This window comes from Lipotes vexillifer, unplaced genomic scaffold (genome assembly GCF_000442215.2).
Source record: "Lipotes vexillifer unplaced genomic scaffold, Lipotes_vexillifer_v1.1 scaffold229, whole genome shotgun sequence".
Classification (NCBI taxonomy): domain Eukaryota; kingdom Metazoa; phylum Chordata; class Mammalia; order Artiodactyla; family Lipotidae; genus Lipotes; species Lipotes vexillifer.
The window spans coordinates 711,111-735,456 of record NW_006771155.1 but is presented as its reverse complement, the minus strand read 5'-3'; the positions used below and the strand labels follow the sequence as shown (position 1 = coordinate 735,456).

The window sequence follows — 24,346 nt, the reverse complement described above, 5'->3', positions numbered from 1 at the left end:
TAGAAAACAAAGTTATGATTATCAAAGGGGTAACAGTATGGGGGGAACAGATAAACTAGGAGTTTGGGATGAACACACATACACTACACTGTATAAAATAGATAACCAACGAGGACCTACTGTATAGCACAGGGAACTCTATTCAGGATTGTTATAACCTATACAAGAAAAAAGTCTGGAAAAGAATGGATATATGTATAACTGAATCACTTTGCTGTATACCTGAAACTAACACAACATTGTAAATCAACTATACTCCAAAACAATTTATTAAAAAAAAAAAGACTCATGGGTAGGATTTATAGAGGAGAAAAGGACCATGATCCCTTTATATTATTTATGGTTTATTTTTTAAATGGGAAGAGTAAGTCAGGCTTGTTGTAACACACAACATTTATAAATGTGTACAAAATAAAGATGTATAAAGAAAAAATATATACATATATGATACCTTTTTCAAGTGTCTGGGATAAATAAGTGGTGGTCTGTATGACCAGAACTATCTCTTTAATTAGAGTGCTCCAGGCCAGATGCACTTCATTATCTTGGAGCTGTTTTAGTCCATCTGGACCAAGACTTTCCCAAATATGATCATTCAGTTTCACGGCTTTAGATACCATTTTTATACTGAAAACTCACCAATTTACATTTTTAGGTGAGACTCCTTTTTGAATTCTGTACCCATATGTTCAACAGCATTCTCAATATTTTTACCCTCAGATGTGACATGTCCCAAACTGAACTCCTACCTTCTTCCTCTGAAACCTCCTGGAGCCGGATTCCTGTCCTCCTGGGGGCGCAGGCCCCAACCTCAGATTATCCTTTATGCCTCTTGCTCTCACATTCCCCAGTCATCAAGCAAATGCCATCGGCTCTACCTTCAAAATATCTCCAGAGATTGGCTACTTCTCACCAACTTCCACTGCTATCATTCTGCTCCAAGTTTCATGATTTTTCGCCTGGATTATTCAAACAGTTTCCTACCTGCTTCATTCCCTGCCCTCCTACCATCTATTCTCAACACAGCAGCCAGATCGGTGCTTTTTAAACTGTCTCTTCTCAGCTCAAAACCCTTCCATGGTGACTTCCCTGGTGGCCTAGTGGTTAGGATCCCAGGCTTTCACTGCCGCGGCCCAGGTTCAATCCCTGGCCAGGGAACTGAGATCCCACAAGCCGCATGGCACAGCCAAAAAACAAAACAAAACAAAAAAACCCTTCCAATGTTCCCGTCATCCCTTGGAGTCAAAGCCCACGTCCTCAGAGTGGCCTTCGAGGCCCTGCGTACAGCAGGCCCCTCGCGGCCTTCCCTTCCCGTGTGCCTGGCTTGCCCTGCTTGAGCGCCACCTGCCTCTGCTGTTCTGGACCATGCAAGGCACACACCTACCTCAGGACCTCTGCACCAGCCCGGAAAGCTCTGCTCCTTCCCTGTAGTGCTCGCTCCCTCCTCACCATCTTCTTATCTTTGTTTCTATTTCAGCGTCTCAGCAGCGCCCTCCCTGCCCAGCCCATGTACAATTTTCAACTGTTCCAATCAGGCGCTCCCATCCCCCTTCCTCTCTAAAGTTTGCTTCACTGGGTCACTGCCTTGGAATACAAGAAATCTCTAACTCAACTAGCTGTTTATTTTCCTCCTCAGTTAGAACAGAAACCGCATGCAAAAGGTCAGGGGTTGACTAGCATGTCATCGGCACCTAGAGTTGTGTATTACATATAGGAGGTGCCCAATGAGTATTTGTCCAAGAAATAAGGTGTAATATGAAAATGAACTTGTCCCAAATAACTAAAGTTTCTCTTTTCAAATCCCCAGATTTTTAAAAAATGTTAATAAAAATCTTAAAATGATCAAAATTTAAACTTTGCTACTGGGTGCCAGCTGCTGTTCTAAGCACATTACACAGCTTTTCTCAACAAATCTTATAACCGCCATGAGAACGGTAGCCCCATCAGGGGGAGTTACCCTACCCACTTCTCCCATATGGAAACACAGGTACCTAGAGTAACGTATGTGGAGGCACTGGGTCCACAGTCTCAACCCCTACCCTCACCCAGTGGCACATCCACTGGATCCTACTCTCTCTCTTGCACACGGTCAGATGCTCCTTGTCGCTGAGACCAACACATCTCCTCCCAAGTAGCCTCTTAAAATGTCTTTTTGCTATGAGCTAAAAAGAACAAAAAGCCATGTCTCTTAAAACAGGGTCCCAGTTTTACCCTCACATCAAACTGGGTTGCAGCTATAAGCAAAGCTTCTTTTTTTGCTGCTTGCTGTTCTAACTTCCAGGATGTGTTCTCTGAAGACCATATACAATAAAAGTTTAAACAATCCACTCTTCGTGCCACTTTTGTGTAGGAAAGGAGACACCAGGAGTGCTGAAAAGAAATGTACTGAAAGACAGCTTCAGAGATGGAATCGTCAGAGCATACCCACTGTTGTTGCAGCTTGTGTATTTATAATTAGAGAACTGAGAGGAAATGGTGCGATCATCTCTGATCAAATGCTGTCTACATCCTATGAAATCATGCTGACAAGACTTACAGAAATTCTCACATGTTCTATCTGGGCTTCTTCTGAAACATACTGTAGACCAGTTAGATTTGCTACATTTTTACTGTCCTTCTATATCTGACACTGGATGCTGTCACTTCCCAATCTTATGAATGTGTTTGCCTCTACTGGATTTCCCACTTTTAATTCACTAAGACGATCCAAGAACCCTATAAAAAAGTAATTTATTTTATACCCAAATGTTTTACATCAATTAGCAACTATGTTAACAACCCCCCCCCCCTTTATTTTTGGCTGCGCCGTGCGGCGTGCAGGATCTTAGCACCCCGACCAGGGATCGAACCCAGGTCCCCGGCAGTGGAAGCGCAGACTCCTAACCACTGGACCGCCAGGGAAGTCCCAACAATGCTCTATTTTTAAGACAGAGCAGAATGTTTGAAATTCCTTAAATGTCTCAGAAAAGAAATTCTATTATTGCCTGAGATGAAAGAGTGAGTCAACATAAAGGAAAACCAGGTGTTCTGTGTGTGTGGTACAGTGTGTATATAAAATGTACCATTTTAGCCGTTTTTAAGTGTACAATTCAATGGCATTAAGTACACTTACATGGTTTACAATCATCACCATTATCCCATCTCCGAACTCCTTCATCATCCCATGAAACGGGAACTCCCCATTCGCTCTGCTGTCCCTCCAGCCTCTGGCAACCTCTATTCTACTTTCCGTCTCCATGAATTTGCCTATTCTTGATACTCATATAAACGGAATCACACACCATTTGGTCCTTTTGTGTCTGGCTTATATAACTTAGCATAATCCATGTTGTAGCGTGTATCAGAATTTCATTCCTTTTTAAGGCTGGGTAATATTCCATTGTACGTACATACCACATTTTACTTATCCCTTCATCTGTTGATGGATACCTGGGTTTTTTCCACATTTTGGTTACTGTGAATAATGCTGCTATGAATACTGCTCTCAGTCTTTAAAAGATCAAACTAGTAAAGGTCACCTTTCTGCCACAGCAAAAATTTATCACATACCACAGTGAAGAGTTTTCGCTGTAATGGTTGATATGATGTCACTTCCTTCAAAGTCCAAGTACAAGCCATGTTTGGTCTCTGTCCCAGTCCACTGCAGGGAGCATCCAGAAGAATTCGGTCAAAAGATTCCGGTAAGAATGGAGGTTCTCCTATAAAGAGAATGATAAACATTATTTGCTCTCTGCCCTATTAGGACAGAAAACTCCTGAAACAGATGCAATTATCGGAATTTAACATCATAATCTAGAATAGAAAGTAATGCATAACAATTCCATCAGGTAGCTGGTTACACTAACTGACTTACAGGTAAAAGAGGTTAAAGATGTGATTATTATAGGATTAACTGATATAGCGCAAGCCAAGGCCTAATCAAACAAGACCGGTACCCCCAATGTCAGAAGCCACACTTCATCAGAGCTAGGACATGAAATTAACTCTAGTCATTCTAAGAGCTGGTATTTTTCTAAGTAAATCTTACTGCAGACAGCCCCAGAAAAAGAGACTACCTTTTAGGTTCTAGACAAACACCCTGGTTCTATGGTTCCTCGGCTTCCTTGCTTCTGTGGCCATCAGCAAGGCTATGCTCTAGAATGAGTCTACATAGCCCCAAATCCAATCTTCCACAGGTTTCCCTCTGCATTTGCCTACATAACTTTCTCCACTCCAGCTTCTCATCTACTTAGGGCTACTGGAGAAAATCATGAAACCAAGCGGGTCTGCTCATATATTTATGGTATCTAACTGTAGGCAAGATATTACTGCACACTGCTTTCATGCAAAGCTAGCTGATTTCCTACAGTGCCCACAGCAGCGTTCTGGGTCTCACCCCAAGATAACCTGCTTTTCTGACTGCAAAACTGTGAGACACAAGCTCTTATCAATTTAACTCATCTCCATCCACAACCATCCTTGCTTTCTTATCGACTGCCTCCAAAGAAATATCTTCCCAAAGTAAGCAATTATTTTTAAGGGTTTTAACACATACTGATAAAATCCTGTAGAAAGAGTATATGCAATTTACACTTCCAGTGTCATGAGTGTACTTTCCCCCAAATCCTCATCAAAGTTGATAATTATGTTATTGACCATTTGTATTTTTTTGTTTAGATGGTCACATCGTCTTTGCTGGTTTTCTATTGAGACTTGTCTTTTTTGTATTGATTAGAAGAGCTCTTTGTACACCAAAAATAGTGATCTCATCTTTCTTAACTATATTACAAATATTTCCCACTATCTGCCACCTACCACAGGTTTTTTTTTTTACATACATAAATGTTGAGTATTAAATTTATCTTTTTTGAGTTCTAGCTTTGCTTTCATGCTTTAAAATCTTCCCCATTATGAAGTCAAATAAATGTTCATCTATACCTGCTTCTAGTTACTTTCCATTTAATTCTTGACAGTAAGCTTTAATCCATCCTAAAGTTACTTTTGTGTATAAACCTTTCCCCCAGCCCTCCAAACAAAAAAATCATCTTAGAGCTATTTATTAATTTACTTTTCCCTCTAGGTTTGCAATGCTAATTTTATCATATACGAAATTTTAGTATAATTCTGAACCTATTTCAAGGACTATCTGTTCTGCTCCAAATATGCTAGTTATTAAGCTATATTCTTCTGAGCTCCAAGTTTACCCACCTCTACTCTGCTGTGTGATGCTGAGGGAGGAACTCTGTGAACTACAATTCTCCTTTGCCTGTTGGCTTCAAGATTCACCAACAGGAGGCAGAGAAGCGATGGGGGTGGGAAGAGGATGAAAGATAAAAGTGGTAGAGAACGGGACTTGATCCTTCCTGATGGCTTGCTGTTTCTGTCAAAACAAGCCCAGTAACAGCCCTTTGCCTTGACAGGTACAATTTCCAGCTTTTTCCCTTAAGTATCCGTATGAAGTGGTCAGAGCCCCCTCTCTCAAGCTGGACCCTGCGTGGCACAGCAGCTAGGTAAAACCCCCTCCTTAGAGTTCTGAATCCCAGCTCCAGGGAGCCTTGCCCCTAAACTTCTGGAGAGCCCAGAAATAAATCCGCACACTTATAGTCAATTAATCTATGACAAGGGAAGCAAAAGTACACAATGGGGGAAAAGACAGTCTTCAATAAGAGATTTGGGGAAAACTGGACAACTATATGCAAAAGAATGAAGTTAGAACATTTTCTCACACCCTATATAAAAACAAAATCAAAATGAACAAAAGTCCTAAATGTAAGACCAGAAACCATACACCAACTAGAAGAAAACACAGGCAGCACACTCCTTTACAGAAGTCTTAGCGATTCTGTTTCACCTCAGGCAAGGAAAACAAAAGCAAAAATAAACAATTGGCACCTAATCAAACCTAAAAGCTTTTGCACAGTGAAAGAAACCACCAACAAAACCAAAAGACAATCTATAGAATGGTAGCAAATGATCTGCCTGATAAGGGTTAATATCATATCCAAAGTATATAATGAACTCACAAAACTCAGTATCAAAAAAACAAAACCACCCAATTAAAAAATGGGCAGAGAACCTGAACAGGCATTTTTCCAAGTGAGACATACAGATGGCCAACAGGCACATGACAAGACGTCATCAGGGAAATCATCAGGGAAACGCACATCAAAACCACAGGTCATCAAAAAGACAAGAGATGATATAGGCGTTGATGGGGGTGTGGAGAAAAGGGAACCCTCATGCATTGCTGGTGGGAATGTAAACTGGTGCAACCACTATGGAAAATAGTATGGAAGTTCCTCATAAAATTAAAAACAGAACTACTACTAATGAAAAGAACAAAGAGGCAGAAGACCAACAGGAAACAGAACACTTCAACATTATAAACCAACTAGACCTAATAGAAAACACTATGTAACAGAACGCATATTCCTCTCCAGTGCACGTGGAGACAAACCATATGCAAGGCCATAAGACAAAGCTGAGTAAATCTGAAAAGTTAAACTCACACCACGTTTCTTCTCCCACCAAAATGGAATGAAAACAGAAGTCAGTAACAGAAAGAAATCTGGAAAATTCCAAGTATGTGGAAATTTAAAAACATGCTCCTAAATAACCGTGGGTCAAAGAAATCACAGGTAAATCCTAAAATGCTGTGACGTGAACGAAAACAAAACACAATGTACCAAATCTTATGGGAAGTAGTGAAATAGTGCTTAGAGGGACATTTACAGCTGTAAGTACCTACATTAAAAAGAAAAGTCTCAGGACTTCCCTGGTGGTGCAGTGGTTGAGAATCCACCTGCCAATGCAGGGGACACGGGTTCGAGTCCTGGTCCAGGAAGATCCTGCATGCCATGGAGCAACTAAGCCCGTGCGCCACAATTACTGAGCCTGCGCTCTAGAGCCGGCGTACTGCTACTACTGAGCCCGTGTGTCACAACTGCTGAAGCCCACACGCCTAGAGCTCGTGCTCCACAACAAGAGAAGCCACTGCAGTGAGAAGCCTGCACACCGCAACGGAGAGTAGCCCCCAATCGCCGCAACTAGAGAAAGTCTGCACAGCGACGAAGACCCAACACAGCCAAAAAGATAGATTTATTAAAAAAAAAAAAAGAAAAGTCTCAAAGTAATAACCTAGGCTTCCATTCTTAAGACACTGAAAAAAGATGAGCAAACTAAAAATGAAGCAGCGGAAGAAAATAATAAAAATAATTTTAAAACATAATAAAAATGAGAGCAGAGAGGCTCCCCCGACACCAGGGCCTCAGTCACTTCAGCGTGGCCTGCAGCTCTCAGGGGTAAAAGGGGCTGCAGAGGTGTGTCTCCAACCCCCGTGCCAATCACCCCACGCCACAATCGTGGGGAAGAGGACAGAGGAGTGAAGAAGAGGGTGCATTTTCCCTCTCACCTCAAAGCTCAGCTAGGGAAACCGTGTAGCCCTGACCGGTGGGCTCAAGGCCCTACTGGAAACCGGTTCTCAGCTTGAGAGATGAGGAAACAAGAACCAGTAACAAGCACTTTTTTTTTTTTTTTCAATTTTTGAGGGGTGTTGAGACAAGATGGCAGAATAGATCTTTAGCCAGACTTGCCAAGAAAAAAGGGAGAGGGCTCAGATGAATAAACTTAGAAATGAAAAAGGAGAAGTTGCAATGGACACCACAGAAATATAAAGGATCATAAGAGACTACTACAGTCAACTATATGCCAATAAAATGGACAAACTAGAAGAAATGGACAAACTCTTAGAAAAACACAGTCTCCCAAAACTGAACCAGGAAGAAATAGAAAATATGAACAGACCAATCACAAGTACTGAAATTGAAACTGTGATTGAAACCTCCCAACAAACAAAAGTGGAGGGGCTTCCCTGGTGGCTCAATGGTTGACAATCTGCCTGCCAATGCAGGGGACGTGGGTTCCAGCCCTGGTGCAGGAAGATGCCGCGGAGCAACTAAGCCCATGCACCACAACTACTAAGCCTGCGCTCTAGAGCCTGCGAGCCACAACTACTGAGCCCGTGTGCTGCAACTACTGAAGCCCGCTCACCGCAACTAGAGAAAGCCCACGCACAACAATGCAGACCCAATGCAGCCAAAAATAAAGATAAATAAATAAGTCTATTTATTTATTAAAAAAAAAAAAAAGTAGAGGACCAGATGGATTCACAGGCAAATTCTATCAAACATTTACAGAAGAGTTAACACCTATCCTTCTGGAACTACTGCAAAAAACTGCAGAGGAAGGAACACTCCCAAGCTCATTCTATGAGGCCACCATCACCCTGATACTAAAACCAGACAAAGATACCACCAAAAAAAAAAAAAAAAATTACAGACCAATATCACTGATGAACATAGATACAAAAATCCTCAACAAATATACTAGCAAACCAAATCCAACAATACATTAAAAAGATCACACACCATGACCAAACGGGATTTATCCCAGGGATGCAAGGATTCTTCAACATCTGTAAATCAATCAGTGCGATACACCACATTAACAAAGTGAAAAATGAAAACCATATGATCATCTCAATAGATGCAGAAAAAGCTTTTGACAAAATTCAACACCCATTTATGATGAAAACTCTCCAGAAAGTGGGCATAGAGGGAACTCACTTCAACATAATAAAGGCAGTATATGACAAATCCACAGCAAACCTCATTCTCAATGATGGAAAGCTGAAAGCACTTCCTCTAAGATCAGGAACAAGACAAGGATGTCCACTCTCACCACTTTTATTGAACATAGTTGTGGAAGTACTAGCCACAGCAATCAGAGAAGAAAAAGATATAAAAGGCATCCAAATTGGAAAAGAAGAAGTAAAACTGTCACTATACATAGAAAATCATAAAGATACTACCAGAAAACTACTAGAGCTCATTAATGAATTCGGTAAAGCTGCAGAATACAAAATTAAAACATAGAATCTGCTGCATTTCTATACACTAACAATGAAAGTCCAGAAACAGAAATTAAAGAAACAATCCCATTTACCATCGCATCAAAAAGAATAAAATACCTACGGATAAACCTACCTAAAGAGACAAAGACCTGTACTCTGAAAACTACGAAAAACTGATCGAAGATGACACAGAGGAAAGATATACCATATTCTTGGGTTGGAAGAGTCAGGCAATATACAGATATACAACCCAAGGCAATCTACAGATTCAATGCAATCCCTATCCAATTATCAATGGCATTTTTCACAGAACTAAAAACAAAAAAATTTAAAATTTCTATGGAGACACAAAAAATTCTGAATAGCCAAAGCAATCTTGAGAAAGAAAAACAAAGCTGGAAGAATCAGGCTCCCTGACTTCACACTATACTACAAAGCTACTGTAATCAAAACAGTATGGAACTGGCACAAAAAACAGAAATACAGATCAACGGAACACGACAGAAAGTCCAGAAATAAACCCATGCACCTATGATCAATTGATCTACGACAAAGGAGGCAAGACTATACAATGGAGACAAGACAGTGTCTTCAATAAATGGTGCAGGGAAAACTGGACAGCTACATGTAAAAAATGAAATTAGAACATTTTCTAACACCATGCACAAAGATAAACTCAAAATGAGTTAAAGACCTAAATGTAAGACCGGATACAATCCAACTCTTGGAGGCAAACACAGTAAGAACACTCTTTGACATAAATTCAAGCAGTATCTTTTTTGATCCGTCTCCTAGAGTAACAGAAATAAAAACAAAAACAAACAAATGGGACCTAATTAAATTCAAAAGCTTCTGCACAGCAAAGGCAACCATCAACAAAACGAAAAGATAACCCACAGTATGGGAGAAAATATTTGTAAATGATGTGACCAACAGGGATTAATCTCCAAAATATAAAAACAGCTCATGCAGCTCTATGGCAAAAAAACAAACCACCCAATCAATAAATGGGCACAAGATCTAAATCGACATTTCTCCAAAGACATACAGAGAGCCAAAAAGCACATGAAAAGATGCTCAACATCAGTAATTATCAGAGAAATGAAAATCAAAACTACAATGAGTTACCACCTCACACCAGTCAGAACGGCCATGATCAAAGTCTACAAACAGGGACTTCCCTGGTGGCCCAGTGGTTAAGACTCCATGCTCCCAATGCAGGGGGCCCAGGTTGGATCCCAGGTCAGGGAACTAGATCCCACATGCATGCCACAACTAAGAGTTCGCATGCCACAGCTAAGGAGCCCACCTGCCACAACTAAGACCCGGCACAACCAAATAAATAAATTTAAAAAAATTTTTTAAGTCTTCAAACAAATGCCGGAGAGGGTGTGAAGCAAAGGGAACCCTCCAACACTGCTGGTGGGAAGTAAACTGGTACAACCACTATGGAGAACAGTATGGAGGTTCCTTAAAAAAACTACAAATAGAACTACCATATGACCCAGCAATCCCACTACTGGGCATATACCCTGAGAAAACCATAATGCAAAAGGAGTCACGTACCAAAATGTTCATTGCAGCTCTATTTACAATAGCCCAGAGATGGAAACAACCTAACTGTCCATCATCAGATGAATGGATAAAGAAGATGTGGCACATATAATACAATGGAATATTACTCAGCCATAAAAAGAAATGAAATTGAGCTATTTGTAATAAGGTGGATGGACCTAAAGTCTGCCATACAGAGTGAAGTCAGAAAGAGAAAGACAAATACCGTATGCTAACACATATATATGGAATTTAAGAAAAAAAAATGTCATGAACAACCTAGGGGTAAGACAGGAATAAAGACACAGACCTACTAGAGAATGGACTTGAGGATATGGGGAGGGGGAAGGGTGAGCTGTGACAAAGCGAGAGAGAGGCATGGACATATATACACTACCAAACGTAAAACAGATAGCTAGTGGGAAGCAGCCGCATAGCACAGGGAGATCAGCACCGAGCTTTGTGACCACCTAGAGGGGTGGGATAGGGAGGGTAGGAGGGAGGGAGGGAGATGCAAGAGGGAAGAGATATGGGAACATATGTATATGTATAACTGATTCACTTTGTTATAATGCAGAAACTAACACACCATTGTAAAGCGATTATACTCCAATAAAGATGTAAAAAAAAAAACCCAGCTCTTTATCTTCCTGCCAAGAAGAATGTGGATTCCATTCTAGCGGATTACGCAAATTCCAAGAAATCTCAAGGAAACACAGATAACAAGGAGTACGCTGTTAATGAAGTTGTGGCAGAGATAAAGGAATACTTCAATGTAATGTTGGGCACTCAGCTGCTCGGCAAGCATGAGAGACCACAGTATGCTGAAATCCTCGCAGATCACCCTGATGACGCCCATGTCCCACGTGCATGGAGCACCACATCTACTGAGATTATCTGTACAAACTGGAGCAATGTTGGCCCATACACCTCTGGATGAGAAGAGCCTTGCTTTATTACTGAATTATCTTCATGATTTCCTAAAACACCTGGCAAAGAACTCTGCAACTCTGTTTAGTGCCAGCGATTAACCAAGTGGCTCCTCCTGAGTATCATCAGAAAGCTGATGTGAGGTGCTTATACTCACGTTTGGATGTCTGTAAACGCATTTTTGTTTCTTAGTCCTTCTCTTGTACAAATGAGGTATTTTGGAAATGTTAGTGTATAACAGAATTGATGTTTGTTTTCTGTTTGATATTTAAACAGAGAAAATGAAAGGAATTACAGTTTTCTTTTCTTTCATTTCAAAGTTGCTACCAGTGTATTCAATGATGGACAACAGAAAGACCTACTGTATTTTATTGCTTAGTTGACAAAGCTGCGTTTGAATGCTGGTGGTTCTATTCCTTTGCCACCACACACTTTTATCATGTGTTAATGCTATATGACAAAATGCCCTGATTCCTAGTGCCAAAGGTTCAATTCAGTGTATATAACTGAAAACACTCATCCATTTGTGCTCCCCCCCCCTTTTTCTTTATGGTGCTTAAAGAGCCCATCCTTTGCAAGTCATCCATGTTGTTCCTTAGGCATTTTATCTTTGCTCAGATTGTTGAAGAATGGTGGCTTGTTTCATGGCTTTTGTATTTGTGTCTAATGCAGGTTTAAACATGATAGATACAATGCACTGTGTAGCTACAGTTTTCTGGAAAAGTCAATCTTTTAGAAATTGTTTTTCAGATCTTTTAAAAATTTTTTCTTTAAATTAAAGAAAAAAGAAGATGTGGTACATATATACAATGGACTATTACTCAGCCATTGAAAAGAAAGAAATAATGCCATTTGCAGCAACATGGATGGACCTGGATATTATCATACTAAGTGAGGTACATCAGACAGAGAAAGACAAATATATGATATCACTTATATGTGGAATCTAAAAAAAATGATACAAATGAAGTTATTTACAAAACAGAAACAGACTCACAGACTTCAAAAACAAACTTACTGTTACCAAAGGGTAAAGGTTGGGGGACGGATAAATTGGGAGATTGGGATTGACATATACACACGACTATATTTAAAATAGATAACCAACAAGGTCCTACTGTATAGCACTGGGAACTCTGCTCAATATTCTGTAATAACCTAAATGGGAAGAGAATTTAAAAAGAACAGATATATGTATATGTATAACTGAATCACTCTGCTGTACACCTGAAACTAATACAACATTGTAAATCAACTATAGTCCAACATAAAACTGAAATTTTTAAATAAAAAAATTAGAGCAGAAATGAAACAGAGTAAAGAAAAACAAGAATCAACAAAGCTGAAAATTGGTTCTTTGAAAAAAAATCAACAACATTGACAAAACTTTAATTAGACTGACCAAGAGAGAAGACTCAAAATACTAAAATCAGTAATTAACAGGGGATATTGCTACTGATCTTACAGAAAGAAAAGTGATTATAAAGGAATACTATAAACTGTATAGATAAATGAAATGGACAAGTTACTAGAAAGATACAAACTATAAAAATTGATACAAGAAGAAAGAGAAAATCTGAATAAACCTATAGTAAGTAAAGAGACTGAATTAGTAACTTTTTTAAATCCCACAAAAAAAAAACCCCGGGCCCAGCTGACTTCACTGATGAATCCACCAAACTTTTAAATAATACCAAGTCTTCACAAATTCTTTCAGAAACATAAGAGAAAAGAATAATTTCCAACTCAGTCTACGAGACCAGTCTTACTCTGAAACCAAAACCCAACAAAGATATCACAAGAATGAAAACCACAGACCAGTATCTCTTACAAATATGGAATATCCTCAGTAAAATACAAGCAAATGTAATCCAATAGATGAAAAGCATTATACACTACGACCAAGTGGCATTTATCTCAGGAATGCAAGGTGGATTCCAAATCTGAAAAGTAACTGAATAAAGGTCAAAAACCACATGATCATCTGAATAAGACAGAAGAAGCACTTGGCAAAATCCAACACCATTTCATGATCTAAAATATCCAACAAACTAGAAATAGTCGTGTAATTTCTCAACCTGATAAAGGCTCTCTATAACAAACCTACAATTCCAAGCCACTTGAAAAAAGACTAATCAGGAACATCAGACATGGATGTTCTCTGTTACCACTTCTATTCAACACTGTACTAAGGTTCTAGCAAGGGCAATTAGGCAACAAAATGAAACAAAAGGCATCCAGGTTAGCAAAGAAGAAACTGACCTATCTTTATTTGCAAATGAAAATTTACTACAGAGCTATTGTAATTAAGGCAGTGTTATCAGCTTAAGGACAGAAATATCAATCAATGCAAGAGAACTGAGAGTCCAGAAATGAACCCTTACATTGCCAGTCAACTGATTTTCGAAAAGTGTACCAAGACAATTCAGTGGAGCAAAATAGTCTTTTCAACAAATCATGCTGGGGCAACTGGATATCTTCATGAAAAAGAATAAAGTTGGATTCTTTTCTCACACCATATACAAAAATTAAATCAAAAAGAATTCTACATCTATATGTAAGAGGTCATACTACAAAACTCTTAGAATCTGACACCAAAAGTATAAGCAATAAAAGATAAAATGGACATCCTTGAAAACCTTTGTGCTTCAAATGACATCATGAAGAAAGTAAATGGACAACTGACAAGACGGTATAAACTATGTGCAAATTATATATCTAATAAGGGACTTATAGCTAGAATATATAAAGAACACTTACAACCTGATAATAAAAACACAACCCAATTAAAATATGGGCAAAGGATCTGAATGGACAAGTAGATGTAAAATGGTCAATAAACGCATGAAAAGATGATTAACATTATTAGCCATCTGGGAAATCTGCTCCTAGTAAATAAAAATGAAAACCACAATGAGATTCCACTTCACACTTACCAAGATATCAATAATCAAAGAGACAGATATTAAGTGCTGGTGAGGATATGGAGAAATATGAACCCTCAGTACATTGCTAGTGGAATGAAAAATGCTGCAAACTGCTTTGTAAAACAGTCCAACAATTCTGTTAAAGGTTAAACACAGGGTTACCATATGATCCAGCAATCCCAATTCTAGGTATATACTCAAGAGATAAAACACACAAAAACTTACACACAAATGTTCATAGCAACATTATTCATAACAGACAAAAAAGGGAAAGAACCCAAATGTCCATCAACTGATGAATGAATAAATAAAATGTGGTATTATCCATATACTAGAACATTACTCATCCTTGAATATGAAGAAAAAAATTTTTTTTCTCCCATTTAACAAATGATATAGGTTGACATAATTTAAAATTACGAAAGAAAAAGTAATTTTTCAAAAACGTTAAATACTAGAAACGTTTGCCTCAGCATCAAAAATAAACAAAAACTGCCAAGGACTGATGTTTGGAATACTTACATTAGGTACTAGAAAACGATGTTTCCTTCTGAGGGACAAGACTGGATTCAGGCTGCCCCTTATAAGTAACTAAAACATTACAGATGTGGATAACCTCTATTCCTAATAAATAATAGCCCAACTGAACATACAGCTCATTCTGTTCTCTCTTTTTAGATTTTCTGTAGCATTGAAATCACCTTAGAACGCTATATAAGAATTTTAATCATATTTACTGCAATCTATAGAACTGGTGAAAATCACCTTGATGTAAATTTGCAGAATCATTACTACTTTTACACTCTTGCATTTTCAAGTCAGTATTTCTTATCCTTCCTGTGTTCAGCTAACAACCCATTATGCATATAAAAATGTATGACTAAAAATAAAAATAATCTGGGACTTCCCCAGTGGTCCAGCAGTTAAGACTCCATGCTTCCACGGCAGGGGGCCTGCGTTCAAACCCTGGTCAGGGAACTAGATCCCACATGTCGCAACTAAGATCCCGCATGCCGCAACCAAAGACCCCACACACCGCAACTAAAGATCCTGTGTACCGCAACTAAAGACCCGGTGCAGCCAAATAAATATTTTTTTTTTTTTAGTAAAAATAGTTTACAGCTGTGAAAGCAATTATACTTCCCAAAGATGGCTGCCACAATATCATCCATTCCATACATTCTTACAATCTGACACTGACACTCACCACAGTGACAAAAGAGGTGGGATGTAATATTCCTTCTCCTTTATTCTGGGCAACAGCAGAATCGATGCTAAGTGACTTCTGGAATAGGTCATAAATGGGGACATGGCTGCTGCCTGGGGCTACTCCAACATTCGCCCTCGAAACCCACCCAACCAACACGCTGAGAGTATCCAGGACACGTGGAGAGGTCCCAGCTGAGAGCCACCATCATCCTCCCGATGTGTATGTGAAAGAGAGCACCTTCAAGATGACATCTCCCTCCACTACAACATGACCGCAACTGCACGAGATACTGCAAGTAAGAACCATCTATCTGAGGGTCTGGTCAGCCCCCAGAATTGTGAATAATGATAATGAAATGATTACTGTGGTTTTCATCACTAAGTGGTGGCACGATGTGGATAACAGCAGAACATAAGCAGAACAAATTGTGTAGGAAAACTACCACATAGCATGATGCTAGTATACAGTTACTGGATCACTCCTTGCACCTTATACTATGCACCTCACCTACCCACTCAGAGGCTTTCAAGCTCTTTTACTTACTTTAAAGGGGGAAGAAAAATTTTACCGATGAATAAAAGAAAAAAATGGAAACAGTCACTATCTCCACTTTTTTTTTGCTGTTTTGTTTTGTTGTTTTTGCTTTTGCGGTACGCAGGCCTCTCAATGTTATGGCCTCTCCCGCTGTGGAGCACAGGCTCCGGATGCGCAGGCTCAGTGGCCATGGCTCACGGGCCCAGCAGCTCCATGGCACGTGGGATCCTCCCGGACTGGGGCACGAACCCGTGTCCCCTGCATCGGCAGGCGGATTCTCAACCACCGCGCCACCAGGGAAGCCCCATCTCCACTTTTAACAGTACAAAGCTTTTGGCAGACTGCTATTTGTTCTTCAATAACAATTATCCTCTTCTTCTATAGAAATGGTGTGAACTGGACACATGGCAACACAGCTGAAGACTACGTTTTCCAGCCCCCCTTGCAGCTAAGCTGATCAAACGACTAAGTTGTGGCCGGCGGGATATGCACCCCACATCCAGGTCTTGTGCATCTCCCAGTCCCTTCCCCTACCCCCTGGGATAAAAACTGGAACAGCTGTCTTGGACCCAGAGATGAAGCTCCCAGCATTGGATGTCCACCTCTTTAACTTTCCAGTGAGACAAAAACAAACAAGAAAACCAAAAAACGCTTCTATCTTTTCTAAGTCACTGTATTTTGGGTCTCTCTGGTACAGCCCCCTAGCCTACACACTGATATAAACTCCTGCAAGCCCCTGGCTAACACTTTACGGCTGACAAGCCACTGACCGTGACACATTGTTGTCATGTAATTAAGCAATTCAATCCGACCTGCTCCCACGCTTCTTCAGGATAGTCCCTGTTTTTCTGGCAAGTATTCCATGTCCTTCATTTGTTTTGGCTTCTTAATCACGTGTGACTTACTACATATTAGGCAGAAGTTACAAAATAATTTCTTAAAGGTATGTGGATTTTCACATTACTACTGATGTAGCAGGCATTTTAAAAGTCATCATGAATCCTGGAAAAGAATAGATACGTGGGTATACGTATAACTAAAGCACTCTGCTGTACACCTGAAACGAACACAACATTGTAAATCAAATATACTCCAATACAGGGGCTTCCCTGGTGGCGCAGTGGTTGAGAGTCCGCCTGCCGATGCAGGGAACACGGGTTCATGCCCCGGTCTGGGAGGATCCCGCATGCCGCGGAGCGGCTGGGCCCGTGTGCCATGGCCGCTGGGCCTGCGCGTCCGGAGCCTGTGCTCCGCAACGGGAGAGGCCACAACAGTGAGAGGCCCACGTACCGCAAAAAAACAAAAAAAAACAAATATACTCCAATATAAAAGAAAATTTAAAAATAAGTAAATTAATTTTTAAAAAGTCATCATGAATCAAATAGCATCTTTAATCAATGAACATTCTAGAGAAACTAATGCCAATTACTTCATTAAAATATGCAAGTTTCTCGAATAATTTATGAAACCAAATCGAAATAGAGACAAAGAGAGAGAAATAGAGCAATTTAACTACTGTATTATTTTATTCCAAAACAAGATATGTGGCAGTTTTTCCCTTCTGGCTCTATATCCCCAATTCCTCAAGAAAAATGAAGAATCATAAAACTGAAAGGTTTGTCTCAAATCTCAGCTTTCTGAGTTGTAATATGAAACTAAAACAAATAGGTTAACACTTAAAAGAATTAGAAAAAGAAGAACAAACAAAACCTAAAGTCAGCATTAGGAAGGTATAAATAAAGATCAGAGGAGAAATAAATAAAATAGAGATTAAAAACAACAGGAAAAAAAAAGTCAATAAAACCAAGAGCTGGTTCTTTGAAAGGGTAATAAACAAGACTGACAAACCTCTTGCCAGGCTCACCAAGAAGAAAAGAGAGAGAACCCAAATAAACTAAATAAGAAATGAAAAAGGAGACATAACAACCAACACTACAGAAATACAAAAAAAAATAAGGGAATACTATGAACAATTATATGCCAACAAATTCAACAACCTAGAAGAAATGGACAAGTTTCTAGAAACATTCAGTCCACCAAAACTGAATCAAGAAATAGATAATTTGAACAGACTGATCACTAGAAGTGAAATATCAATAGAATCTGTAATTTTAAAACTGCCTACAAACCAAAGTCCAGGACCAGATGGCTTCACAGGTGAATTCTACCAAACATACAAAGAAGAACTCTTACCGATCCTTCTCCAACTCTTCCAAAAAATTGCAGAGGACGGAACACTCCCAAAGACATTCTATGAAGCCACCATCACCCTGATATGAAAACCACTAAAAAAGAAAATTACAGGCCAAAATCTTTGATGAATATAGATGCAAAAATTCTCAACAAAATATTACCAAACTGAACCCAACAACACATAAAAAAGATCATACACCACAACCAAGAGGGATTCATCCCAAGTTCACAAGGATGGTCCAACATATGCAAATCAATGTGATACACCACATCAACAACAGAAAAAACAAAACCCATATGATCATTTCAATACATGCAGAAAAAGCATCTAACAAAATTCAACATGGATTCATGATAAAAACTCTTACCAAAGTGGGTGCAGAGGGAACATATCTCAACATAATAAAAGCTATTTATGACAAACCCACAGCTAATATAATACTCAACAGTGAAAAGCTGACAGCCTTCCCACTATAATCTGGAACAAGACAAGGATGCCCACTCTCACCACCTCTGTTCAACATAGTACTGGAAGTCTTAGCCACAGCAATCAGACAAGAAAAAGAAATAAAAGGTATCCAAATTAGAATGGAAGAGATAAAACTGTCATTATACGCAAATGACGTGATTCTATATACAGAAAACCCTAAAAACTCCACACAAAAACTACTAGAACTGATAAAGAAATTCAGGAAGTTAGCAGGATAAAACAGAAATCAGTTGTATTTCTTTACACTAACAACGAAATAGCAGAAAGGGAATGTAAAAACAAACAAACAAACAAACAGAAAACCAATACCTTTCAAAATCACACCCCCAAAAGTAAAATACTAAATAAACCTGACCAAGGAGGTGAAAGACTTATACACTGAGAACTATAAAACATTAAAAAAGGAAACTGAAGATGATTCAAAGAAATATTCCATGCTCTTGGATGAGATTTAATATTGTTAAAATGGCCATACTGGGCTTCCCTGGTGGCGCAGTGGTTGAGAGTCCGCCTGCCGATGCAGGGGACACGGGTTCGTGCCCCGGTCCAGGAAGATCCCACATGCCGCAGAGCAGCTGGGCCCGTGAGCCATGGCCACTGAGCCTGCGCATCCGGAGCCTGCGCTCCACAATGGGAGAGGCCACAACAGTGAGAGGCCCGCATACAGCAAAAAAAAAAAAAAAAAAAAAAAAAAAAAAATGGCCATACTACCCAATCTACAGATTTAATGCGATCCCTATCAAATTACTCATGACATTTTTCACAGAACTAGAACAAATAATCCTAAAATTCATATGGAACCATCAAAGACCCAGAATTGCCAAAGCAATCCTGAAATAAAAGAACAAAGCAGAAGGCATAACCCTCCCAGACTTCAGACAATACTACAAAGCTACAGTAATCAAAACAGCATGGTACTGGCACAACAAACAGACATATGGATCAACGTAACAGAACAGAGAGCCCAGAAATAAACCCACACAACTACGGTCAATCACACAGCTTTGACACATGAGGCAAGAATATACAATGGGAAAAAGACAGTCTCTTCAGCAAGTGGTGCTGGGAAAGTTAGACAGTCACATGTAAATCAGTGAAGTTAGAACACTCCCTCACATCATACTCAAAAAATAAACTCAAAATGGCTTAAAGACTTAAACATAAGACATGACACCATAAAACTCCTAGAAAAGATCATAGGCAAAACATTCTCTGACATAAGTCATCCCAATGTTTTCTTTGGTCAGTCTCCCAAGGTGACAGAAATAAAAACAAAAATAAACAAATGGGACTTAATCAAACTTACAAGCTTTTGCACAGCAAAGGAAACAATCAACAAAACGAAAAGACAACCTACAGAATGGGAGAAAATATCTGCAAATGATGCAACCAACAAGGGTTTAATTTCCAAAATATACAAACAGCTCAAATAACTCAACAACAAAAAGAAAACAAACAACCCAATCAAAAAATGGGCAGAAGACCTAAATAGACATTTCTCCAAAGAGGAAATACAAATGGACAGTAGGCATATGAAAAGATGTTCAACATTGCTAAACTATTAGAGAAATGCAAATCAAAACTACAATGAGGTACCACCTCACACCGGTCAGAATGGCCATCATTAAAACCTCTACAAATAACAAATGCTGGAGAGGATATGGAGAAAAGGGAACCCTCCTACACAGTTGGCGGAAATGTAAATTGGTAGAGCCACTGTGGAGAACAGTATGGAGAATCCTCAGAAACCTAAAAATAGAGCCACCACATGATCCAGCAACCCCACCCCTGGGCATATATCCAGAGAAAACTCTAATCCAAAGAGATACACGCACCCCTATGTTCCTAGCAGCACTATTCACAATAGCCAACACATGGAAACAACCTAAATGTCCACTGACAGAGGAATGGATAAAGAAGATGTGGTACATATATACAATGGAATACTATTCAGCCATAGAAAAAGAATGAAACAATGCCATTTGCAGCAACATGGATGCAACTAGAGATTATCATACTAAGTGAAATAAGTCAGAAAGCAAATACCATATAATGTCACTTAAATGTGGAATCTAAAATATGACACAAATGAACCTATCTACAAAACAGACTCACGGACATAGAGAACAGACTTGTGGTTGCCAAAGGGGAGGGGCTGGGGGAGGGGATGGAGTGGGAGATTGGGGTTAGTAGATGTAAGCTTTTATATATAGAATGGATAAACAACAAGATCCTACTGTATAGCACAAAGAACTATATTCAGTATCCTGTGGTAAACCATAATGGAAAAGAATATTTTTTAAAAATGTATATATATATGTATAATTGAATCACTTTGTTGTACAGCAGAAATTAACAGAACACTGTAAATCAACTATACTTCAATAAAAAAATAAAATAAAATAAAACAAATAGGTTAAGAACAAAGAGTTTGACCAAGTCTTGGAGGTTTGATTCTGTATTAAAAACCTGATATTCAAAGATGAGATGAGAAGCAAGAAGACATCTATTACAGCAAAATACCTTAGATCCATGCCAAGGCCCTATGGATATTTAGGTGCTAGAACATAGGTAGCAAAATCTGACAATCTGTTTGTAAATGCCAATTATAAAAGCCTTGAAAAGATAAAATTTAACTCACCATCTGTGTCCTTAACCATATCAAGTTTAAGGGCCTTTGTTCCGTCGAAGCAAAATGCCCTGATGGAATTTAGCCCTAACAATAACGCATTCTGCTTTATTTTTTCTACTTTGCTGGATATTTTATCCAGTGCTATCACTTCTCCCTAAAAAAAACAAAACAAACACATAAAAAAGTAAAAATCCAAAGCAGTCATGAAAGTTATTAATAATGAGAAAAACGGACAACAATTATAGTCTTCCCCACTTTCCTCCTATCCCCAGTTTTAAAGCTGAAGTCATCATCCAAATGAATATCAAATTTACATCCAATACTTAAGTCTTACCTTTTAAAGAACACAATCTTGCCAGATAATTTTCTTATAATGCCCATCTACTTTTAATCCGCAAAACTCAAAAGCAAAAGCAGTGTTTGCAATCTTCTAAAGAAACTTTAAAATACCCATTTGAGATAAATATTAAAAAATCACCAATTTGATGTGCCTTGCTCACCTCTGGAAGAGCATCAACTAACGTTCTGAGACATTTGCCTTCTGAGATACAGATGAATGTTACTTGTAAAATCAATCCTCATCCCAATACTTTCTGAGAGACATACATGTAACAAAATTCATGTGAATTCTGACAACTAAAGACAGAAAAATAGAAGCCTGTATATCATAGCAAAATGCTCTGCACTGGTAGTAGTTCAAAAATAATTTTACATGGGAACACTTCGATTAAGTCAAAGTCAATAAAGACAAGAGGCTACAGTTTTGTGAAGGAGCTGTGATAGTCACATGGTATTTTAAAACATACCATGAAATGTTCTGCAGAGATGGTGATGTAAATGTTTCAATGTATTTTTTTTTGCTTTTGTTCCTCCTTGTTGTGACATACGCATTGACTGCATAGACTACAACACTGAAGATTTGCTGATTATGTTCTTGAATGTGACACCAGGTTTAGCGGCCGACATAGGTCCAGTTAATAACTCGACGGACAGGGAAACCGCTTCAAGTGAGCCGAACTGGAAAAGTAGGCAAAACCCACCAGAATAAGGTTCCACTGTAACTACAGTGAAGGAGAAACTGCACTGGCCGAAGGCTGCTCTTACAAAAGTACAAGACTGGAAGCCTCACTTATACAAAATTCTGCTTAACTACAAACAAACAAACAAAAAAAATCAACAACAATGATAAAGTGAAAGTATTAACAAAATCTGGGATTCAATTCTGGCTCAAATATTTCTGTTCAGGTTCCTGGGTGCTGGCCCGCTGGGAGATTGCCTAAATGGCCCCAATTCTTCAAGTCTCCATGTATCCCCACCCTCTGCCGTTGACCTTGCAACACCCGGCTGGTCCGAGTCGGGCTCGGCCACCTGGTTTGCACTGGCTGATGGGATGACAGTAGGAGTGATGCAAGGAGAGATGCGGAACGCTGGCCTTGCTCTGCTTTGTCCTCTGCCACTGCTGACCCTCAGCTACTGCGCTCCGCTGTGCTAGTGCCCTAGCCCCACAGGAGGGCAGGAGATGCAGGGACCAGAGGCAAGACATTCCAGTGGCCTCAGCTGAGCCAACCTGAGCCTAACGCAAGTGAGTGAGCCCACCCAAAGCCATGAGAAACTCCGGCCAACCCACAGCTGATCAGGTGCCAGAGTCAGGCTGGGGGCCATCGATTGAATCCCAGACTCCGGAGGTGATGCAGTGCCACCGAGGCTGTGTGGTTGTTTTCACACAGCGTTATAAAACCAGCAGAGAATGCACACACCTGTAATATCCAGCCTCTCTTTGGAAAGACTTCTTACTGGAGAGCAGAAAATACCTCTGAGTGAATATACTTTTAAGCAAACACAATAAATATCATACCGTAAGTGAGGGGGATAATTATCACTTCCTCAAAGCATATAATCTTTACATTTGAGCTTTCAGGAAAACTGAAAAATGATTTGCATTAAATACCACAATTCCATAAAATGAACCCTTCTGTTTTGTGTTCATTTTACACACTGGTGGTATTTAATGCATTTTTTCCCCAAAGAGTTTTTTGTTTTTTTGTTTGTTTTTTTTTTTACTGTTACCACCTTAAATTCTTTTTCGACAAAGAGTAAGGTAAGTTAATAGGCAAGTGTATCTCCTCTAATGAACCACGGATATCAATTCCACGATATTTAAACGACAAATACCTTTTTCTATTGGAGATCTTTCTTAGATTGAAGGCTGCTCACTGAGGTTATATTAGTGCTACTGCAAGTGTCTATGTATATGCAAAGAGCATACAGACAGTGTATGGATTTTACACACATATACACACACACACTTATAGTGCAGAGATGACAGGTTTAGGCCTTCAGCGTATGTACTGAAAATACAAAATTTTATATTTACATATTTTTATCCCCATTTGTGACATTGTGAATGTTTCAGAAATTCTAATAGTGTCAAATACGAATGTGTAAGAAATGACAACTTTCATCAGAAGTCTTCGGACAATTAAAGTTATCTGCACTAATGAAAGGGAAAAGTTACAATTTCATCCTTGACACAGTACAATTTCCAACTATTTTCTGTGCAAGATTGCTTGTAAATCCCTTGACAGTCCTAAGCATCATCAAATATAGATCAAAAATGTATCACTGGGCTTCCCTGGTGGCGCAGTGGTTGAGAATCTGCCTGCCAATGCAGGGAACACGGGTTCGGGCCCTGGTCTGGGAGGATCCCACATGCCGCGGAGCAACTAGGCCCGAGAGCCACAACTACTGAGCCTGCGCGTCTGGAGCTTGTGCTCCACAACAAGAGAGACTGCGACAGTGAGAGGCCCGTGCACCGCGACGAAGAGTGGCCCCCACTTGCCACAACTAGAGAAAGCCCTCGCACAGAAACGAAGACCCAACACAGCCATAAATAAATAAATAATTTTTTTAAAAATGTATCACCTGGGGCTTCCCTGGTGGCACAGTGGTTGAGAGCCCGCCTGCCGATGCAGGGGACACGGGTTCG

The 24,346-nt window shown here is 39.5% G+C and overlaps 1 protein-coding gene and 1 pseudogene across 1 annotated transcript in view; one reads left to right on the top strand and one right to left on the bottom strand.

Annotated features, from left to right (window-relative positions):
- The window catches only part of NSUN6 (NOP2/Sun RNA methyltransferase 6), a 72,095-nt gene that overhangs the window by 9,127 nt on the left and 38,622 nt on the right, over nt 1-24,346 (bottom strand). Inside the window, exons 8-9 of the mRNA XM_007446559.1 lie at nt 21,370-21,514; nt 3,550-3,698 (exon numbers count right to left, since the gene is read on the bottom strand). Of these exons, the coding sequence (XP_007446621.1) occupies nt 3,550-3,698; nt 21,370-21,514 (294 nt within the window). The remainder of the gene's footprint in view (nt 1-3,549; nt 3,699-21,369; nt 21,515-24,346) is intronic.
- LOC103081891 (mortality factor 4-like protein 1 pseudogene) lies at nt 9,074-11,566 on the top strand (annotated as a pseudogene).